The following is a 20,521-nucleotide window of genomic DNA, read 5'->3' as shown; positions in this document are numbered from 1 at the left end:
ACTCATTTTTCCGTACCCCTACTACTAGTTCTCTAGTTATCTTGCTTCCTCTACAAAGGGTGAAGGAAGTGATTGTTGCAATTTACAGTGTATAACAAAGCAGAAAAGCAAAAAAAACTTAAGCTTTTTAAATACCTCAAAAAGTAAAAGAATCAATTTTCAGAACACATTTAGAGGAGGATCCACACTGATTTAGCCAATACTCAACATTATTCAATGGAAGTGGCAAGTTGAATGGCCTATAAAAGCACAAAGAAAAACTCTAACATTACATGAAAATAAAATTTAGCAATAAAGTAGTGGTGAAGAAGGCAGGGGGCAACAGCCAATACTACTAATGAAAAAGAAAACCTCTCAGTTGAGTCCTGGGGTAACCAGCTTGGCAGGCCAACTGTATAGTCCAGACATTCCATCACTTTCTTGAAAGCATTTGCAGCCACTGTCTCTCTTTCACTTTGCCAAGTGAACTCCAAGCAAGGCCCCTGCTAAACTAAATTATTCAGATTTTCAAATCCAGATTCCATCCTCACAATTCTGCAACACTTACTCAGAGTATCATTTACATAAGTAGTGCTATTTGCTTTAACGGAAAGACTCATGTAAATTCTTATTTGCCATAAGCAAGGCTCATAGAACTAGTGTGAAGTCTGAAATGCTGACAGATTAGATTAACACTAAGGATACCCCACACATTTTGTTAGTTTGGAGAAAACAATTAGCCAAGTCTGTCTGAACCTATTTTGCTTTCAACAACAAAAATCCACTACACAAATCATGTGTTCTATTGCCAAAACCATGCTATTTCCCCATGTGTAAGCTGGTTCAAAATATCAGTTCTAATCAAGTACAATTGTGACTTTCTGAAACTTCCCTTGCTGCCTCTACTTATTATAGTACCATGATAATGACATCACCTTAGTAATAGCATTACATTTTTGTTTCATATTATCATTGGTGATGAATATTTAGTATTTTAGAATTTTTAAATCACTTTGGGCTGGAATTTGACACTTACCTGGGATGCAGAAGTTTTCCTAAGCCAAACTTGGTACAGCCCAGGTTAAGTAAGCTTATATCCATGTTAGATGCTTAGCTTTAGCAATATTTCTAGGAGTTGTGAAAGATTAATCAAGCTATTTAGAAAGAAAGATGACTAAAGCATGCACTATCATGGGCCCTGTTTTTCCACAATGTCACCTTTTATCACCATATGTAACAGTAACTGCACTGTTATGAAAAATGCTAGGGTTCTCTTCATACAGTAGCAGTTACATAATAAGGTGTATGGTCTAATTAGTGAGAGCAGGAGAGACTGACTCAGGATGATACATTACATTTGTGACTCTGCTGCTGACTCATTGCGATTGTGGGCATCTTATGTACTTACCTACACAGCCATAGAACTTACTGGGCAGCTAAACTTAATGGCTGAGATTTTCAAAACAACGATGTGGATTTAGACGTATGCTTTCCTTTAGTGTACAGTTAAATTCCTGGTATCCACTTGGGGGGAAAAAAAAATCAACTAATATCTGCAAAATGCTTTGAGATCACCAGATAAATAGCTCTCAAGACAGGTGAGTTCTGTGATTATAGTTGGTCACTTACTTCTTTACGCTTGGTTTCTGGGCACTCAGATTGCAAAGTGAGAGTAGCTCCTTCAATATTTCTTGGCATGGGAGTTGAACCCGGATTTATAGTCAAATGAATCTGATCTGGAGAAATAATATGTTGCACATAACCCTGGGACATTCCTTCGTGATCTGCTATTAAATGAAATCCTTCTTCATGACCCTCTGGTAAAAAAGACAAGTGATCTCCACATTGTCCTTCATCTTCATCATCTTCTAATGTTCCATGGTCTTGTTCAATTAGAACAGTTGTTCTATCATAAATTGTCCCAGATGATGAAGGAACCAGACCATTTTTGTCCACAAACCTCATCATTTTATCATCATGGGTCAGTTCATCTTCCTCCACATCATAGTAGTGAATGCTGCCATCAGGACTATTTTCCCCCATGGTTCAATGGAAATCAGTGCAGCATCATGAAAATAAAATGTAACAACTCACCTGTAACAGAGTAGCATAAGAGTAAGAATGCCATGATATTTAGACAAGGATTTCATCTAAAGCTTTCAGGGATGTAAACTCCAACAAGTTTTATTTACCATCCCCATTAATTCAGTTCCTGAAACCATGTCTTGCTTCCAGAAAAATAAAACAGAGCAGGAAATGTTTATATGCAGTTGACAGAGAAGTACTCCAAATCTCTAAAGGTTTAAAATACATATTGTATGAGAACTGAAAACGGCATATAGTTCTCTTTCAGATTTAAAAGAAATGCCCCCTCCAGAGATCATGCCTCTTGCATCCAAGTCTATAAAAAACACCTGCATACAAATTACTGTGTATTACCAGAGATTAACTAGTGGTCTGGAAAGGATGAAAAAAGCAAGAACCTCTTTGGGACAGGACTGTCTTTTCATTGTATGTTTACACAGTGCAGCATCCCCTGAGTGGGGACTCCAGGTGCAACTACAACAGAAACTTTCAGCAATTTGCAATAGAAAGGACTGGGCTTAATGAGTCACCCACAGCGTTACGCCAACAGGGGTTTTCTGCGCACAGCTTCCCAGACTTTACTCAAGCCAGCTGACAGCACACATGCCCAGGGCACCCCGCAAGGCAGGCGCCGGGCCGGGGTCGCTGCGTCCTTACTGGCCGCCACGGGCTGGAACCGCACGAGCTTTGCTGGCCTGTCCACGCGTCCAGCCGGGCCGGAGACAGGCCAGGCCGGACACGAGACCGCAGCAACCTGAAGCCCGAGAAAGCAAGCGCGGGGGTGGAGACAGGCAGGGCGCAGAGCCCCACACCGGCGGGCCCGGCTTGCGGGTCTGCGGCCAGGCCCTGCGCTCGGCGCTGCACATCTCCCGCCCTACGCTGGCCCCGGGCTGCAGACCCGGGCAGCGGGCTGACCCGAGCCAGCCGGACTCAGCCCGCGGGCCCCGCACGCGGCCCTAGGCTGGGCGCGCCCCGCTCTCACCGAGCTCCCAGTAACGGCGGCGTCGGCAACCTCCCAGCGGCACCATGATTACCCAACGCATCACTTCCGTTTCCGGCACTCCCGAGACACCTCAAGTCCCGCCTCTTCCGGTCTCGGGCCTGCATGGCTCTGGCCGCCCAGAAGAGCTGGGGAAGGGCCAGTCGAGAGGGCGTGGTCTCATTTGACAGAGTCACGCTTCATTGGACAAGGAGGTGTGGCCTGGAGGGGCGGGGCTTTAGGTAAGGAGGCGGAGCCAAAGCGATGATACCCAAGACGGCCCGTGTGGCGTGTAGGGGAGGGGCCTCAGGTGAGAGGGCGGGGCCAGCAGGGATGGTGCCGGGTGAGGTCAATAACGCGGGAGTTTTCAGCGCGGACGAGGCAGGCCGAAGGGGGCGATGGCGGAGGTGTGCGAAATCCTGCCCGCCGTGCAGAAGGGAGGACAGAGAGCTCTAGTTACTTCCCAAGCTCGAGAATTCGGGGTCACCCTATGAAAGGAAGAGGCAGCAGGTTTTAAATGGAAAAAGGAAGTGTTGTGTCACACAACACACTGTGGAACTCCCTGCTGGAGGATGTTGTGACAGAAGAAAAATATAACAACTTTATGGAGGAGTGGTGCTTCCATGGCTAGGAGCCAGGATAGGCAGGGATGGTGGCCCGAGCCTCTCTTTCCCAGAAGCTAGGAATGAACAAGAGGGAAGGGATCACTTGTTGATTAACTGTCCTGTTCATTCCCTCTAGCACTCAAAGTACGTGGCACTGGCCGCTGGACAGAAGACAGGATACTGAGCTAGATGGACCTTTGGTCTGACCCAGTATGGATATTCTCATGCACTCATGTAAATATTGCAAGCTGCATTCTGTTCTCCATTGCTGTAAATCCCAATAATTTCAGTTAGATGGTAGAGGCATTAGCTAGCTAAGTAAACTGATCCAGAAGGGAAAACAGCAGAAATGTAGCACTTTAAAGACTAACAAAATGATTTATTCAGTTATGAGAAGTTGCAGGACAGATCCAGAAGGGAGATTTAAAAAAAAAAATGTTGAAATATTGTTAGTTAATCAATGTAGGCAGTTCCTCTTAGCATGACAAACACTGAACTTTTAATAAAAAAGCAGTCAAGTAGCACTTTAAAGACTAGCAAAATAGTTTATTAGGTGAGGTTTCATGGGACAGACCCACTTCTTCAGACCATAGCCAGACCAGAACAGACTCAATATTTAAGACACAGAGAACCAAAAACAGTAAGCAAGGAGGACAAATCAGAAAAAGATAATCAAGGTGAGCAAGTCAGAGAGTGGAGGGGTGGGGGGGAAGGTCAAGAATTAGATTGAGCCAAGTATGCAGACGAGCCCCTATAGTGACTCAAAGTTCCCATCACGATTTAAACCATGTGTTAACGTGCCAAATTTCAATATAAAAGCCAGCTCCAGCTGCTTCCCTTTCCAGAATGGTGCGATAATTCTTCTTTAGTAACACACATACCTTTAGGTCATTGACAGAATGCCCCATTCCATTAAAATGTTGACTAACTGGTTTGTGGATCTGGAGTGTTTTGATGTCTGTTTTGTGCCCATTGACCCTTTGTCTAAGGGAGTTAGAAGTCTGTCCAATATACAAAGCATCTGGGCATTGTTGGCACATGATGGCATATATGATGTTAGTAGAGGAGCATGAGAAAGTGCCCGTGATACTGTGAGTAACCTGGTTAAGTCCAGTGATGGTATTTCCAGAGAAGATATGTGGACAAAGCTGGCAGTGGGCTTTGTTGCAGGGAAAGGTTCCAGGACTAGTGTTCCTGGGGTATAGACTGTGGCTGTTAGTGAGGATCTCTGTTACTATTGAACTTTTAATAGAATGTCTGGTCAAAGTGGTTAAGGTTTCCGGGTTGGCCCAGGGTGAATGTAACACAAAGGCAGTTGGCCTGACAGCCAGCACAGGCCCCAGTGCAAGGTGGGAAAGGGGCCCAGCTCTGCCCCTTTTGGGGATGCAGAGGCTAGGGTAGTTAATCCTCAATGCCATTCAGATCACAGTGCCCCATCCAATAGAGTAGTGAAACAGCACTGCTGTGGTGTTTCAAATGGGGCCGGAGCTCCAGTCACCAACACTACTATTAGTTTTCTAGGAAAATTACTTGGTACATCATTTCCCATAACCTTAGAGTACTGGGTTATTCTCAGTCACTGCTTTAGGTCATTTCCTGACACCAACGCCTAAAATGGTTGAGGCTAGTAAGACTAAGTACATATTCCTGCATTTCAGCTTCTTACTCATGTTTAACACTTGGCCCTCTACAGATTGATCCATCTTATACCTTTATAATCCCATAAAGTATTAACTAACATGCAATGAATATAGAGAACAGATGGATTAATCATAACATCACACAGTAAATTAATAACTTACATCATTGGCTACATGCTAAAGGGGTCAATCACCAAGGAGAGATGTTGCACTCCTTGCTTAAGAGCCTCAAACTGCTTGTAGTTTTCCTCAGATGCCAGGGCTATTCATATGCAGAATTGAGTACAGCTGTGAGTAGATTCCAGACTTGGCATTATACAGTACACTGTTGTGGTTACACAGTAACGTGGTTGTAGCTGGAGTTAAAACAAGCCCTGTTTTGGGTTAAGTGGGATTTTATGCTCAGAACTGTCTTGCTTGAAAGTAAAATTGGAGAAGTAATTCCCAAGGGTGGGCAGTCACTTGTGAATTATACAGACCCAGTCCTCTGGCATATAGAGAACTGCTACTGGGCCTGAGCAGCTCCTAAATTAGAGCAGAGAAGGGAATTTATTGCAAGGTTAGCTTTAACCTCTCTTCTTCCCAGTGCTTTGGGAAGCATTAGTCAGCTCTGACTTTTCTACCTTTCCTTTGGGCTCTGAGCTACTGGACAGGGGCCTGGAGTTGAAGCTGTCAGTTTGGTGCTGATTAGTGCTACTGAAAGATTGTATTACATGCCTGCCAGTGGGGATAGGAGGAGGGAGAGGCTGCCCAGGGCCCAGCAAAATCTGTCACCAGCCCTGTCTGTATGAGACTACAACATGTGCCTGTCCAAGGCAAAATGCACGCACTGCACTGAAATCAGGGTGTTTAAGGGTGTTCATGACCATCCATAAAGTATGAATTGCGAGCACAAGCTCAGCTATTTCCATGATTTCATGTATTTCTGTTGAGGGAAATTACGTGAAGCACAGCAACATCTGAGCTCATCTGCCTCCTGCACCTTTGCTCTTGGTAAAGCAAGGAAGCCTGTGAGCCAAGCAGTAAAGACTAGCAAGAAAATGTTTGTCCATCGTCTTCCTGTGTCAACCAGTTTCCAACTCCTGGCCTTACATGGTTAATGCTAATCACGCCTGCCAAACAGCAATATACTGATACTTGACAGCCAGCTGCTGACCACTTATGCATTGGATTTCTCCATGTGTATATAAATGTGTAGCAGAGAAATGTCACCTTGAGGATGCAGGAAGACAATAATGTAATTCAGCATAGGCTTGATTATTTAAAGCAGCATTTCTCAAACTTCAGAAACCCAAGAGCACCATTGGGACCAATGCTGTGAGAGAGTCTGACACTGAAGTGGGGCTATATGCTCTGAAGAGTGATGATGGGGTACACCTGTGCTCTAGAGAACAGTGCTGCTCCAACAAGTAGTGCTGAAAGGAGCCGGCATACTCCAAAGACTGGGGGAGAGCAGAGGGCATGATGCTCATGACACCTGGTTGACCTGCAGCTCACGCAGTGCCAAGACATCCAGTGCCAGGGGTGCTCACGATGCTGATCATCAAGATGGCAGCCAGAGCGCGTAGAAAACCCCAAAGCCAACGAAGATCTATGCTCCACTGAAGCCCTCAAACAGGAGTGGCTCCGAGGAGGCTAGTCAGAGGATGGTGTTGCAATTACAGCTCAGCACCACCAGGACTCTGAGCAGGTGGGGAAGATGCTGAACCCCAAAATGGGAGGATCCATCATGGCTAGATTGCCCCATGAAGAGCAAATTGCGTAGCTTATTCCAAGTTTAGGTTGTCATATGGACATAGCCTAAGAAACTGTCCTTAGGAGTCAGCGTAATTTTTGCCTGGGGTCCCTTTTCTTTGGAAATATAAAAGAGTAGCAATGATGCGTTTTGTTTTTTTTTTTCCCTCCCCACTCTATCTAGACTTAACAGTAAAAGGGAACTTTGTACTAAAGACTGAAGTTTTGATTCTGTCCCTTTAAAAAAAAATTCCTAAATAAAGGAAGTGAGGTTTTCACAATGATTTGTTGTCTTATTAAAAAAAGTAATTGCAACTTTCTATGTAGAAATTATCCGCTCCAAAGCGATCCGTCATTTCCTGGTTAAAGATCAGGAATATCGGGAATATGGTATGTTTAAAAAAGTAAAATTGAGATGTTGTACAAATGAACATTTTGTGCCCCCCACATGCTATTTTATTAAAGTCATTAGGCCAAACTCAGCCTCTGGCATGAGCTGGTACTACTCCACTGAAATTGTTAAATTACTTTAACCTTTTATTATTTAGTGCAGTGATTTTCAATCTGTTCACCACTGTGAGCTATATATGCCGCTGTGTGTGTTATGTGGGCCACATCCACACAATGGCCATGTCTACACTAGCCAAAAACTTCGAAATGCCCATGTCAAAGTTTACTAATGAAGCGCTGAAATACATATTCAGCACCTCGTTAGCATGTGGGCAGCCACGGCACTTCAAAATTGACACGGCTCGCCACCACACAGCTCGTCCAGATGGGGCTCCTTTTCAAAAGGACCCTACCTACTTCGAAGTCCCCTTATTCCCATCTGCTCATAGGAATAAGGGGACTTCAAAGTAGCCGGGGTCCTTTCAAAAAGGAGCCCCGTCTGGACGAGCCGCGTCAATTTCGAACTGCTGCGGCCGCCCGCCTGCTAATGAGGCACTGAATATGTATTTCAGCACTTCATTAGTAAACTTCGAAATGGCCATTTGCATGGCAATTTCAAAGTTTTTCGCTAGTGTACACATAGCCAATATATTCCACCTGCCGCGCCCCTCCCCCACACACTACCTGGGTAGCCCTAAAGGTGCCACTTGAGCTGCAGCTGTGTACTGACTGGGCCCAGGAAGCCGATGGGTTAAGAACCATTGGTTCAGTGGAACTAGACAGATATGGGGGAAGGTTTTTCCTCCTAACAGTTGAAGGCAGTGATGAAGACAGATGTAAAAGGTCAGGAATTCCTCAAACTAAAGAGAGAGAAAAGGAAATGGTATCTAGGAGGGGAAGGAAGCAAGGCTGAGAACACTTTAACCCCAAAACCGTAGCAAAACCAGATAGTCATGTGACAGACCAGGGACTGCAGCTCTATCCCAAGAGGAGGAGGAAGTGGAACAAATATTCACTGTAGCCATAGTTAAAAAACAGAATTATATTTATGCTATAAACAAAGAGTAAAAGTTACAGCTCTGTACAGTATGATGGAATATGAGGTTTAAAATGGAATTTGCAAAGCTAAAACAATTAATCAGTACTGCAGTTTCAGCATTTTCAAGGACCCAACATTTAGTCACTACAGCACTAGTCCCATGGTGCTGCCCATAACCACATGACAAAAACAAACCAACATAAAATTTTAGTTCCTCCAAGTCCACTCAATCCTACTTCTTGTTCAGTCAAACAAGTTTGTTTACCTTTACAGGAGATAATGCTGCTATCTCCCTATTTGCAATGTCATCTTAAAAGTGAGAAGTGGTGCTTGCATGGCACTTTTGTAGTTGGCATTGCAGGTACTTAGCCTATCTGGCATGTAAACATTCACATGCCTCATCATACTTTGGCCATCATTTCACAAGACATACTTCAATGCAGATAATGTTTATTAACAAAATGTGTTAATTTAATGTGTGACTGAAATCCCTGGGGAGGGGGGAAACTATGTCCACTGTTCTGTTTCATCCACATTCTGCCATATATTTCATGTTATAAACAGTCTCAGATGATGACCCAGCACGTTTTAGAACACTTTCACTGCACATTTGACAACACACAAAGATACCAATATGAGATTTCTAAAGATAGCAACAGCACACTACCCAAGGTTTAAGAATCAGACATGCCTCACAGACTCTTAGAGGGAGAAGCTGTCTTAAAAGAGCAATACTCTGATGCAGAAGCTACAGAACCCAAACCATCAATAAAAGAAAATTAACCTTCTGCTGGTGGCATCTGACGCAGGATGATGAAAATGAACATGTGTTGGGCTGCACTGCTTTGGACCATTGTCAAGCAGGATCTATCATCAGCATGGATACATGTCTTCTGGAATGGTGGTTGATGCCTGTAGACACATGAATCCTGAGTGCATTTGGCATGTAAATATCTTGTGACAATAGCTACATCACCATGCCTGTTCTCACTTTTAGGTGACATTGTGAATAAAAAGCAGGCAGCATTATCTCCTGCAAATGCAAATAAACTTGTTATTTTATACACAGTTCTACATTTAAAAGTTCAGATTTCATAATAAAGAGATCGTATTCCAGTATTTGTAATGGGGGAAGTTGAAAAAATACTATTTTGTTTTTTACAGTGTAAATGTTTGTAATCAAAAATAAAGCAAGGAATATACACTTTGCATTCTGTTGTAGTTCAATATGAAAACGTAGAAGATATCCAAATTATTTAAATAAATTGTATTCTTTTAACAGTGCAATTTAAAAACAATCACGATTTAGTTGCTGGGCAGCCCTAGCATCTTCACAGTCTCTTCATCTAGATATAGAATTGCTAAACTTTTTCTCATTTACTTGTTTGCATGAGCACCAAACAAACCTTAAGTAGATCCCATAAAAATGCCATCGGATAGTTAAATATAACTTTTCCATGCTGTCCACTGATCAGTTTGTGCAACGTTAGCCAGAAACCTGGGAATTCTTGTTCTGTTGCTCATTTCTCACTCTGCTTCATGCTGTTCAATGCTTGGGATTTCATTAAAAAGTACAAACATCCAGACTAGTCAACAGGGAAACAGGCTAAAAGGCAAGACAGGAAACAGCACTAATATGACCACTGATATTTAAATAAAAGGAACTTGAAAAGGGAGGTTTTAATATATGTTACATAACTAAAATACAGTATAAAATGTCAGTTCTGTGTCTCTTTTATAAAAACCAGCACTTATTTAATACTCTTTACAACTTAATACAGTGACAACTGGTTCTACTGTCTGATCTGTATTCAAAGCAATAGACTGCACTCTGAGTAAAACATTATAAAAATCTGAAGGTGTGATGCTCTGTACAGACATAGTTTTACAGTAACACGATAAGATTCATCTAAAAAACCAGATTAGCGGCATCTGGAATTCACAGTGAGTCTTCTTCTCTCAGGAGGAACTGCTGGATGAACTGCTGAGCCTCTCTCTTCTCATTTACATCAGCTTTGGGATGTTGGGGAGGAGGTCGCAGCAACAAGCCCCCAAATATACTAGCTGCATTTAAAAAAAAAAAAAAAAAGCCAGTCAACAGCCAGGTGTCAATGATAATTCCTCCCAAATAAATCTGGGGATTGTGTTGGTTCCACCTGGGGGGAGGGGAGGATGGGTGAAAGAAGGAAGAGGGATAGTGGCAAAAGGGGCCACCACAAATTTTTCCTTTTTAACATTCTTCATGCCACTAGAGGATGCTTTTTGGTGTGGCAATGTCCCATTTTCTACCTTTCTGGCAGAAGTATGAATCCCTGCCAGCCAGGTTGCATACCAGGCACCAGAAACAGCAGATGGTGCAGATATCTGAGACACACATGGCTCGTTATATGAGCTACAAAAAGTTCCCACAGAGCAAACTAGTCACTTTGTTTACTTTACCAAGAATGTTCACATCCAAGTGGTTTTGCCTTGAATTTTTCAGTAGTTCCCGTAAAAATGCCATCAGATAGTTAAATACATTTTTATGGCAAGTGGGCAACATGGAGACAACCTGGAAACAAAGAACTTTACTGTAAAAGACCACAAAGAGAATGGCTACAAATTCAAAGCATCAATACAATTACATGAGCACAAATCCTGATACCTAATAAAAACCAGGAGCCTCAGTTCTACGTACCTTCTAGAGCAATGAGACTATAAGCTCATTGGGCTTTGAGCCCATTACCTGTTTGACACAGCACAGCCAAGTTCCATGTTCATTTAAGGCATTATACTAACCTTCTGTAGTAATGCGTGCATTACCTGGCTGCTCAGCATGTAGCTGTTGGCACACTGCAAGCAGTTGTTGTAGAGGTTGTAGCAGATAACAGGCTCTGGCAGGCTCTCCAGGAACAGCAGCAGGGCCTCAGCTACTGAATGGTTGCTGCCAACTGACTCAATGATGGTTAAAGAAAAAGTGGCACAGTGATCTGGTATGTTAGCATCTCTGATGAACCCTGAGGTCTCACCACAACTCCCAAACGTATTCATAGCTGGTTGAGTTTGTACTATTCTAATTGATTCCACAGAGCAAAATCTGGGACCATTTGTACCTGCCACCTCCCACACACTATTCTAGAGAGAGACTCTTATACCACACGTCCTTAGCCCCTGAACTCTTTCCCCAAGTATATTATGCAATGTAACTAACCTATCATGTTTTTGTCCTCTCCTTTTCCCAGGGGCAAATGTCTGTGTGGTAGAGGGTCTTGTTTTGGATAATCTATATTTTGTGTGTGTACGTGCGCGCGCGCACGCACGCACGCACAGAGAGAGCTGGCTTATCCTGCACTCACCGGTCACTGGGCCGTTTAGCAAAGTCCTGGTAGACACATGGCCCTGTTAAAGTTCAAGGGACAATAGAATGTCCCGGCACACCAGAGCCCTCGACGTTCCAAGCGTAAAGCAATTCCAGCACAGGACACACAGATCAGCCTCACTGAGCATTAGTTCCAAAAGATACGGAGTGTATCGAGCATTCCTGTATCCAAGCAGTCTCGGATCTGCTCAAATTCAGATCTTAGGCCTGGCTGCTGAAACAGGTCTTCCTACAATGGGGGCGGAGGGAGGAGAAAAAAAAACACTCAGTTGCTAGAGTCTCAGAACGAGGAACAAACAGAATAACCCTTTATTTGCAGTGCAGTTTACTTTAACCACGTGACCTACTCTTTACCTAGAGACCCTGCAACAGGTGTACAAACTGCAATGAAACTCTTTCCAGATAGGTGCATATCAGTAGGCACCACATCAACAGTGCTAGCCCAGGTGTGTCTAACACAATATGAAACAAAACAAAGCAAGTGAACTGACGACGTGTTACATGGGCCTTCACACAAAGCCAGTCCCTTCACACTCGGTGCATTAAGAGGCTCATGCAACATCTCCCTACACTTGACAGAAGGGACTCTGTCCACTCCTGGCTACTGTCTGAGCTGCTAGCATCAACAAAAGCTGTTCTTGAGGTTCTTCAAGACTCAGCTCCATGTTCAGTAGAACAGAGGGCAGTTTCTCAAACACCCACATTGCCTACCTGGTGGGAAGCATTGCGGTACAGATGATCCACCATCATCCCCAGCTCTTTGGGGATGGCCAGGGGCTTCTCACCCCAAAACATGTCACCACTCATCTGTAGTGGCAGCAGGGTCTGTAAAAGAGCAAGCCAAGTTCTTATCTAACTCTGCATAGTTCTGAGTGAGAGACAGGGATGTTAGAGTTAAGGAACATCACAGAGCAGAGCAGTCTCATCACATGATCTGAATATACACTGATACGGCATGCACACTTAGTACCACACCCAGAAAGGATGGCATACTGCTTCACATATACATGCACGCACACATACACAAAAGAACACCCCACCCACCACACATGTACAGCGCCAACAAACACAAATGGTACCAAACACACACCAGTTGGGAGAAAGCCACAGACACTGAGGTAGAGGTCTACTCATAGTAAGTCCACCATGGGATCTTTAACCCCCCAGGCAGAGTGGTAGGATCTAATTTTCCCCCCTACACGCACTACGTGGAAGTCTTAGCTCCAAGAGCCCAGATGATGTGTGAAAACACTGCATCAGAGAAAGGAAGTTGCAAATCAAGGGCGTCCATGCTGGGATTAAGGGAACCAGTGATGTCGCAGTGATTAGTGGAGCTAAATCTCATAATAATAATAATACAGGTTGAATCTCTCTAATCTGGAACTTTGTCATCCGGCAACACCAGTAACCCAGCATGATTTTAGTTAGTCTGATGACCACTTATTATAGTTGTGGCCAAGTTCCTTAGGGTCCTATAAAGTTTGTTTACAGCCATCAGTCCTGGCTCTCAGTATTCTGTGCTGTTATTGAGCTGTAATTTACTCCTAAATGTCTTCTAAGAACCCAATAAGCAGTGGAAGCATTGGTAATGTGCTAGACAATATTGACCTCCCATGGTCCAGGAAATTCTCTTGTTCGGCACCGGTCAGATCCCAAGGGGGCCGGACAAGAGAAGTTCAACCTGTAAAAGGAAATTGAGAGAATGCTCATTAACACTATACAATGAAGATGCAGCTGGAAGTCTGATAGCCTGGCACTGAGTAAGGGTTTTGTTTGGCTTGGAATGCCATGCTTCTCAAAGATAGTCAGCTCCCTCATTAACCTACCAGTTCTCGAATAGACTCTGCAGACATATCCTGGATAGGTTCTCTCATGTAACACAGTGTCTGGATGGGAGACCCAAAGCAGCTGGGTAGGTAATTTCCTGTCACAGAAAGGAAATAATCTTTCCCCCTGTTAAGGTGTAAAATCAGAATGTCTTCAAGTTTCTCCTCCCCAGAGTTCAAACGAGTAGCTGTTGATTTATTCACAAACACTTCCAACTCGATAGTCATTTCAGAATCTGAAGAAGATAAATATGATCAGTAAATACAATCATGAAACCATCAAGTCCTACCCAATGGCAGATAATACAGAAGCCATGAGAGACTTGAAACAGAAAGGAGAACAAAAGCGGAACAACAGATACTGGTTATTACAACGGGATGAACAGTTAGAAGCAGAATCGTCTGGAAGAGTCACTTACCAGGTAACAGGAAGCCCTTATTGGGGTTTGCAGTCAACCACTGTTTGCAGTAGGTGTCTTCATCCAGTTTGTTGATGAATTCAAATTGGCAAGGCACTTGTTCATTATGGATTGTGAACGTCTTCACCTGCAGCTGCATGTACTTCACATCCTTGAAGATGAACTAGGAACACACAGTGCTGGTGTCACCAACACCTGATTCTCCATCACTGCCACAGCCAGCCCTGGTGGCAACTTCCTCAAAGAGCAGGGAAAGGGCTTCCCCTAAAACATCCATGTGCCTCAACAATGCAATCATTCATCAATAAGATACCTGCCATGCCTGAACATCACCCTCTCCACCCCCTGCTGATTAAGTTACCTGAGACTACCTCTGCCCAGGCTGTACATCGCCTAGGAACCCACATTGTGTGTGCACCAACGAGCCTTATGGGACAAACTCATTGCTGGTGTAATTCCATGGAAACAAGAGCTCCACAGGTGACTATCTGAACAGATTTTCTGGTATCCAACTCACCAGGCAGAGAGATTCTCACAGTAACTATCAGAGGTCTCAGGAGTTTGTGGTTGATTAGCTGTTATGTTTTTAACAGGTTCAAGTGACCAGTAGTAATTCCCTCTGAGGCCCAGCTGGGTATTGCCTGGTGGTGGTGTTCCTTTTGGGTTTTTGAAAGGAAAGCATTTGTTTCCCAGCAGCTATGGAACATCTGTGTAAGCAGTGGGATTTTATCATTCACTAAATGAAAAAGAGAATTCTACTTTGCACTCACTGGCACCTAGTGCTTTACCTCCTGGGCAGGACTCTCCTTACCATGAGCAGAGGGGCAAAGGAAGGTTGAAGGAGGTAGTGCCTTGCCCCAGGCCTCAGCATTACTCTGTGGCAAACCCACGATTAGAATGATGGAGCTCTGGATTGCCAGTCCCAGGCTTACTCCTCTCTTCTACTTCCCATGAATAGGTCTTCGGAGTCCCCACTCGCAGCCCCCATGCTAACAATTACATTGGATTACACTTGGTTCTAGGACTCATTTCTCCCATGAGTGGGCAGCCCTGGAAGGGGAAGTACAGGAACAGGTCTTACCTCCCTCTGCGATAAGCTCACTGATGGGATGCAGGCATTCTCCATCTTATCCAACGAGCGTACTATTTCCTCAAAGGCTTTGCGGTAGAGCTCCTCATTCACAACCTTCACCTGAAAGGGACACATGCCACCAATGGGCATTTACTGAAGCTCTGCAGAACTTTAACAGTCTGACACGTATGGAGCAACCTGATTTTAAAGGCAACGGGAAAAGAGAAGCACAGGTAAAACACGTGGAAAATTCTTGCAGATTACTAAATAATTTGAAACCAGTTTCCAACCTTTACCAAAGGATGCATTCAACACAGGAAATCAACCTTTTGCAGACTAATGGGAACAGAATGGGCCAGTGTCTCTGATCCAACGTTTGCCCATTGCTATGCAGGCTGCTCTCCCTAGCAGATAAACCATCCAGCCTGCTTTGGGGCTGGTTCATTCATGGCAAACGAATTACACTCCTGCTAAACTGATGTAAACGCTGCAAGTTTCCAGGGAAATAGGTGAAAAGGAGGAAACTGTTCATGACTGTCTCCTTGCCATCTTCTCACACATGAGCTCACCTGTGTGTCGCCAGGAGCAACAGGTCAGTCTGCACCTGTGTTTTACTGAGAACAATGGTGCCATCTCAGGACATTGTTATCAGGGCCAAGCTTTGAGAAGCGCGCACACACACACATACACATACACGCCCCCCCCAACAGAAGAGAAGAAATCAGTAAGGCTGCCGTGACTACCTCAGGGCAAGAGTTAGTGTTGTTACCACTACGAATAATGATTCACCTACCCGAATTTCAAACATGGAGCTCACTGGCTTATGGTCACTGCTCTTCAAAGCCATGTGGCTGCGATAGCTCAGCTGAGAGATGTTGTTCCCTTTCCAGAGGATCCGATCACACCACGCTGGGGCACGGCACTTCTCACTGAAACAGGAGGCTACAATTAAAGCTTTCCCCAGAGGACAGTCAAGGGGAAGTGAAGTGCATAGCAGAGCAGAACTTTGTGGGGAACAGGCCTCTCTCCAGCAGCAGAGGCTATGCCAGCGCTCTAGCAGGACCTGTGGATTGTTTCTGACCCCTTCGCAGTGTAAACCTGTGTGTGCGTGCACCTCTGTATTTCTGCACCACCCTTCCCCTGGATTCTTGTTAAGGGGAGCAGGTTCTCACGCCCCTCAAAAGTACCATTTAGAGACAATCCTCAACTGCTTCAGACTGGAAGGACTTAAAAAAAAACCAGGAGCCCCCAGTTTTAAAGTTAAAGGCAACGTTTTAAGAGGAAAAATTAACACAATTGAGCAGATTCAAATGTTCTGACTCTTGCAGCCAGAATCTACAATCCAGCCAGAACGGCATGGTACCGAAGGGCTGGGCAATGCAAAGAATACATGCACCCTGCAATGTTTTGGGGGATACATATTGGTATCTGCTGGACGAAAGCACTTTGTGTGACCAGTTGAGCCAAGCCAGGCAAGATTATTCTGGGCTTCAGCAAATAAGAGATCTCCAAAAATTCTGTATGAAAGGAAGAAAATAGTGTTGAAGTTTCTTCCAACAAAAGGAGATGAAAGTGTATATTCCTGGCAGGGGGTAGGGAAAATCCAGCAAACAAAGGTAGAACAGAGAGGACAGCACAATGCCCATCAACCTAGTGATGGGATTCCAAGTCTTTCCAACTGTGTCCAAGGAAGAAAGTCTGGGACATTTGTCTAGGCTCTGGATTCAAAGAGCCAGTTAATCTCCGGTACAGTAATTGTGATTCTTCAAAATGTACTGTGTGCACTCACCATCCCGCCCCGCCAACCTTTAGGGTGTTTGCATGTCCAGAGTGCTCCAACCAGAGTCTTTTGGTCACCAGTATCCATGGCAGGATGCACATACCTTGAGTATCCTTAAATCTCAGACAGTGTGCATGAAGGGCAGAATTGACCTGGCCCACCCTGTTCCTTTGCATTGTAATCTTCTTATCACAAGAAGTTGCAAGAATCACAGGCAGGATAACAGAATATGAATTTGTACAACAAACTCCAGAGAACCACAGCTACTCTACAGGTAGGTAGGTAGGTTCCTTCAAGTGTTTATACCCATGTGCATTTCATTTTAGCAGCTACCCAAGCAATATTCATTAAATTGTGGGGACTTGGGAGTTGACTGAAACAGTGACACATTCTTTCCAAAGTCTGCACCAGCTCCAGGATGCTTTGATGACATAACTATGAGCAAACATGTTTGTAGAGGACAATGCAGCTGCTCTACAAACATCCATGATTGGAACCTTCTTGTTAGAAAGCCTCTGAGGAGCCCAAGTCCTGGCAGAGTGTGAAGAAATCCTTGCTGGAGGTGTCATTTTTGCTGAGCCAGAACAAGTCCAGATACATACAATCTGTGCACTCACATCCATTCACTGAGACCCACAAAGACTGACAGAGAAGCTACACAGCTATGTTTTGTCAATGTAAAATGAGAGTGCCCTGCAAATGTCTAAGGCATGTAACTTCTCCTTCTCCTCACTAGGGGCCATTTCAGGCAGAATACCTGTAGATTTAATTGAAAATCCAACGCCATTTCAGACGAGGCCTCCATGAAGTTTTAATCTCTACAGAAAACCAGACACGAAGGTCCTGCCAGCAGCTACTTTCCAAGGCTAATGAGGCTAGGCAAGCAGTCTTAATTAGTAAGTGAAAAAGAAATTAAGAGGCTCTGTTGATAGCTGCAAACTGTGTGGCATGACTGCAAGCTTCAACTGGAGATGTGTGGATAGTGACCTGGGGCATGATGTGGCCCACTGAGCCAAGGGAGTGACCACTGCTCCTGGTTCAAACCCTTATGGAGAAGAGCAGCCAAAAGAACTGAGAGTTGTCTGGTGGCCCTTACCCTTGGTACCTTCAGCTGGAAGCACTGGGAAAACTCAAAGGGGTGCAGGAGTGGGAGCCATTCCAATGAGTACCACTGACCCAAAGTTTCCAGCCCAAGTGCATTGGGCATGCATACACCAAAAGTAGGCTATAAAAAACCCACAACAGAAATTCTTCAACTTCCTCAACTCGGTTAGGTCTAAAAAGCTCTCGTGGACTCAATTTTACTGCCTTAAGGTGCAGCTGACAGATGGGAAGTACATGATGTACACATGACATACCTAGTGTCCCAGTCATCACAGCCAGCATCATATTTATAGGTTGGCTGGAAGGTAATTTCGCCCTCTGAAAAGCCTTCAAAGACAGCCTTCTCATCCATCTGCCTCTTCAGCTAGGAGAGACAAAAGCCAAGTAGGTGAAAACTTAAATTGTTTAAACAACTCCTTCTGGAATCCCAAGTGGGGAAAGGTGCATCATAGTCTGGGAAAGTACTGCATGCATGTGCAGAGATCCAGACCTCCCGCATCTGCATATATGATTTAACCCCTGTGCTCCCATTTCCAAAGGAATTCTCCACTGACAGGAAAGGAAACAATAGATGTGCAATGTTAGAACTTTTGACATGTGAGGATCGTCTTTTACACATATTCTTACATTTCCTGGCTAGGAGGAACTATCACGACTGTCTAGCCTGACCTCCTGCATAACACAGGGCAGACAATTTTCACCCACAGATTTGTGTACCAAGCCCATTGTGAAAATAAACACACACACACCCCTTGCTGATTTGCTGGTCGTAAGCCTCACAGTAGCACTAGTGGGTTAGCATTTCTTGGATTATATTTTTTTCTAGATGGGAACAGAACCCAGGTATTCGTGGGCACAATCACACCTACGCAGAAGAGGTGATGAGCAACCCCTTTTAACCTTTGGGATAAGAAAATTCAGGGAAGTGTAATTGGTTAGTTGTGGAGCTTTCATGTTCCCTTTTGGCAACGCTACCAAACTCTCTGGGCAGCCCTTCTACCCTATGCCTCAAGGCACTGACTTCATCCTGCCAGGCTGCAGTGCCCTGCCCCACACCCAGCTATGAAGGAGGTGGATGAATGGTGACCTGGTGTATGAAGTGCATTCTATGGCCAACTGAGCCATAGGAGTGACCACTGCTCCTGGTGCAAACCTTTATGTAGCAGGATAGCGGCCATATCAGATCATTTCATGGACATCAAACCAACCACCAAAAAGCAGATCCCAATGCATGCTGGTGGTATGCTCACTGACATAGCGATCCGTCAGGGCTAGTATGCAGGTGATTTTCAGAGCAAACCAGAGAGGTCTGTACGTCTCCCGACTGAAGAGGGGTCAGTTTCCCAGAAGCATTTGAGGTGGGGCCCACCTGTCCTCTGGACATGCACATCCATACCTGGTCATACTCATAAAGAGCCTGAAACGCCTCCTTTTCAATGAGCATCTTCACCTTTTCCACATCCAGCTCCTCTATTCTGTAGTTGAGGTCCCCTAGCCACAGGATGACACTGTAAGGACAGTAGACAAGGGGGAAATCCCTGTTTGACAGAGTTCACTACTGCAGTTGCTAGACGAGCCCTGCTAGCTGCACGGCCTCCAACTGTGTTGCCTACCTGCTGTGCACCCATGCAGCATCCTGAATCACCCCACTGTCCAGAACCAGGCACCCCAGATATGTGTGGAGGGGAACCTGATGAAACTGCACCTTCCTGAAGAAGGGTGGGGTGAGCAAGCCAACACTGCTGCCCCAGGCAACTCTGCAGAAATTCAGTGGCACCGTATCATTCGTATGTATAGCAATACACCAATGGCACAGTGCTCTCTGCACTCAGCTGATCCCAAGCACAGTGCTGCAGCAGCTTCGTGCAAGAAGGCTACCTTAGCATCCAGCATGGCTGCAGGTATGTGGCCATGCTGGATGCTAAGGTAGCCTTCTCGCACGAAGCTGCTGCAGCACTGTAACTAACCCTGCCACGATACATGCACATAAAGGAAACTCAGAGCTCCAGAAGAAAACATACCTCCATATCACTGGGCAACTTGGCAAGGCAAAGGGAAGGGTAAATGAATGTGTCTGTAGCTTCCCAGAGCCAATCTTCACTCCCTCGAAGCTTGCCAAGGGTCATTAGTGCCAAGAGAACAAGTGAGGGGCAAGGTCTTTCAAGCCACAAACAGAGGGACACAGCAGTAGCGTGTCCTAAAGGCTTCCTGCGCAGCCAGTCCCACCACCCAAGTCCTGCCTTCCAGCTGCTATTGAACCAGGAGACTCAGAAATGTGAATTTTAATTCCCTTTAACATACCAGTGCAACTTAGTTTATCCATATTTGGAAAAGAGGCCTGAATGCATGTGAAACACTGAAGGACAGACACATGAGACTCATACACCATTCCCAGCTCTTCTGCTGACTTACTGACACACCTTGGAAAAGTCATGGTCATCCCGCGCCTGAGTTTCCCCATTTGTTAAATGAGGGTAATGATCCCATCCTACCCACAAAATGCTATTGCAC

General features: G+C 44.8%; 2 protein-coding genes and 1 long non-coding RNA gene across 12 annotated transcripts in view; 1 reads left to right on the top strand and 2 right to left on the bottom strand.

The window, feature by feature from the left end:
* Positions 1-3,099, bottom strand: part of MTF1 (metal regulatory transcription factor 1) — a 28,772-nt gene extending 25,673 nt beyond the window's left edge. Inside the window, exons 1-2 of one of the 3 annotated variants that reach the window (XM_074976491.1) lie at positions 3,047-3,099; positions 1,609-2,073 (exon numbers count right to left, since the gene is read on the bottom strand). In XM_074976491.1, coding sequence (XP_074832592.1) covers positions 1,609-2,022 — 414 coding nt within the window. In that variant the 5' untranslated portion in view covers positions 2,023-2,073; positions 3,047-3,099. Of the gene's footprint in view, positions 1-1,608; positions 2,105-3,046 lie in introns of those variants that run through there. The other 2 variants (XM_074976493.1, XM_074976492.1) reach the window with 2 other exon arrangements.
* Positions 3,100-3,176: 77 nt separating this feature from the next.
* LOC142001326 (uncharacterized) lies at positions 3,177-7,274 on the top strand. Its single transcript, XR_012642450.1, has 3 exons — positions 3,177-3,285; positions 3,785-3,882; positions 6,576-7,274. It is a non-coding gene; the product is annotated as an uncharacterized LOC142001326 (long non-coding RNA).
* Positions 7,275-8,412: 1,138 nt separating this feature from the next.
* Positions 8,413-20,521, bottom strand: part of INPP5B (inositol polyphosphate-5-phosphatase B) — a 34,970-nt gene continuing 22,861 nt past the window's right edge. For 5 of the 8 annotated variants that reach the window (XM_074976361.1, XM_074976362.1, XM_074976363.1 and 2 more), the window contains 11 exons: positions 19,407-19,518; positions 18,265-18,374; positions 15,920-16,055; positions 15,136-15,246; positions 14,055-14,217; positions 13,636-13,871; positions 12,521-12,634; positions 11,954-12,038; positions 11,254-11,381; positions 10,891-11,002; positions 8,416-10,515 (listed from right to left, as the gene is read on the bottom strand). In XM_074976361.1, the coding sequence (XP_074832462.1) occupies positions 10,391-10,515; positions 10,891-11,002; positions 11,254-11,381; positions 11,954-12,038; positions 12,521-12,634; positions 13,636-13,871; positions 14,055-14,217; positions 15,136-15,246; positions 15,920-16,055; positions 18,265-18,374; positions 19,407-19,518 (1,432 nt within the window). In that variant the 3' untranslated portion in view covers positions 8,416-10,390. Of the gene's footprint in view, positions 10,516-10,890; positions 11,003-11,230; positions 11,386-11,953; positions 12,039-12,520; positions 12,635-13,635; positions 13,872-14,054; positions 14,218-15,135; positions 15,247-15,919; positions 16,056-18,264; positions 18,375-19,406; positions 19,519-20,521 lie in introns of those variants that run through there. The other 3 variants (XM_074976364.1, XR_012642443.1, XM_074976367.1) reach the window with 3 other exon arrangements.

Source organism: Carettochelys insculpta, chromosome 24, assembly GCF_033958435.1.
Source record: "Carettochelys insculpta isolate YL-2023 chromosome 24, ASM3395843v1, whole genome shotgun sequence".
NCBI lineage: Eukaryota > Metazoa > Chordata > Testudines > Carettochelyidae > Carettochelys > Carettochelys insculpta.
The sequence above is the reverse complement of the archived record's forward strand: the minus strand, read 5'-3'. Positions and strand labels throughout refer to the sequence as shown.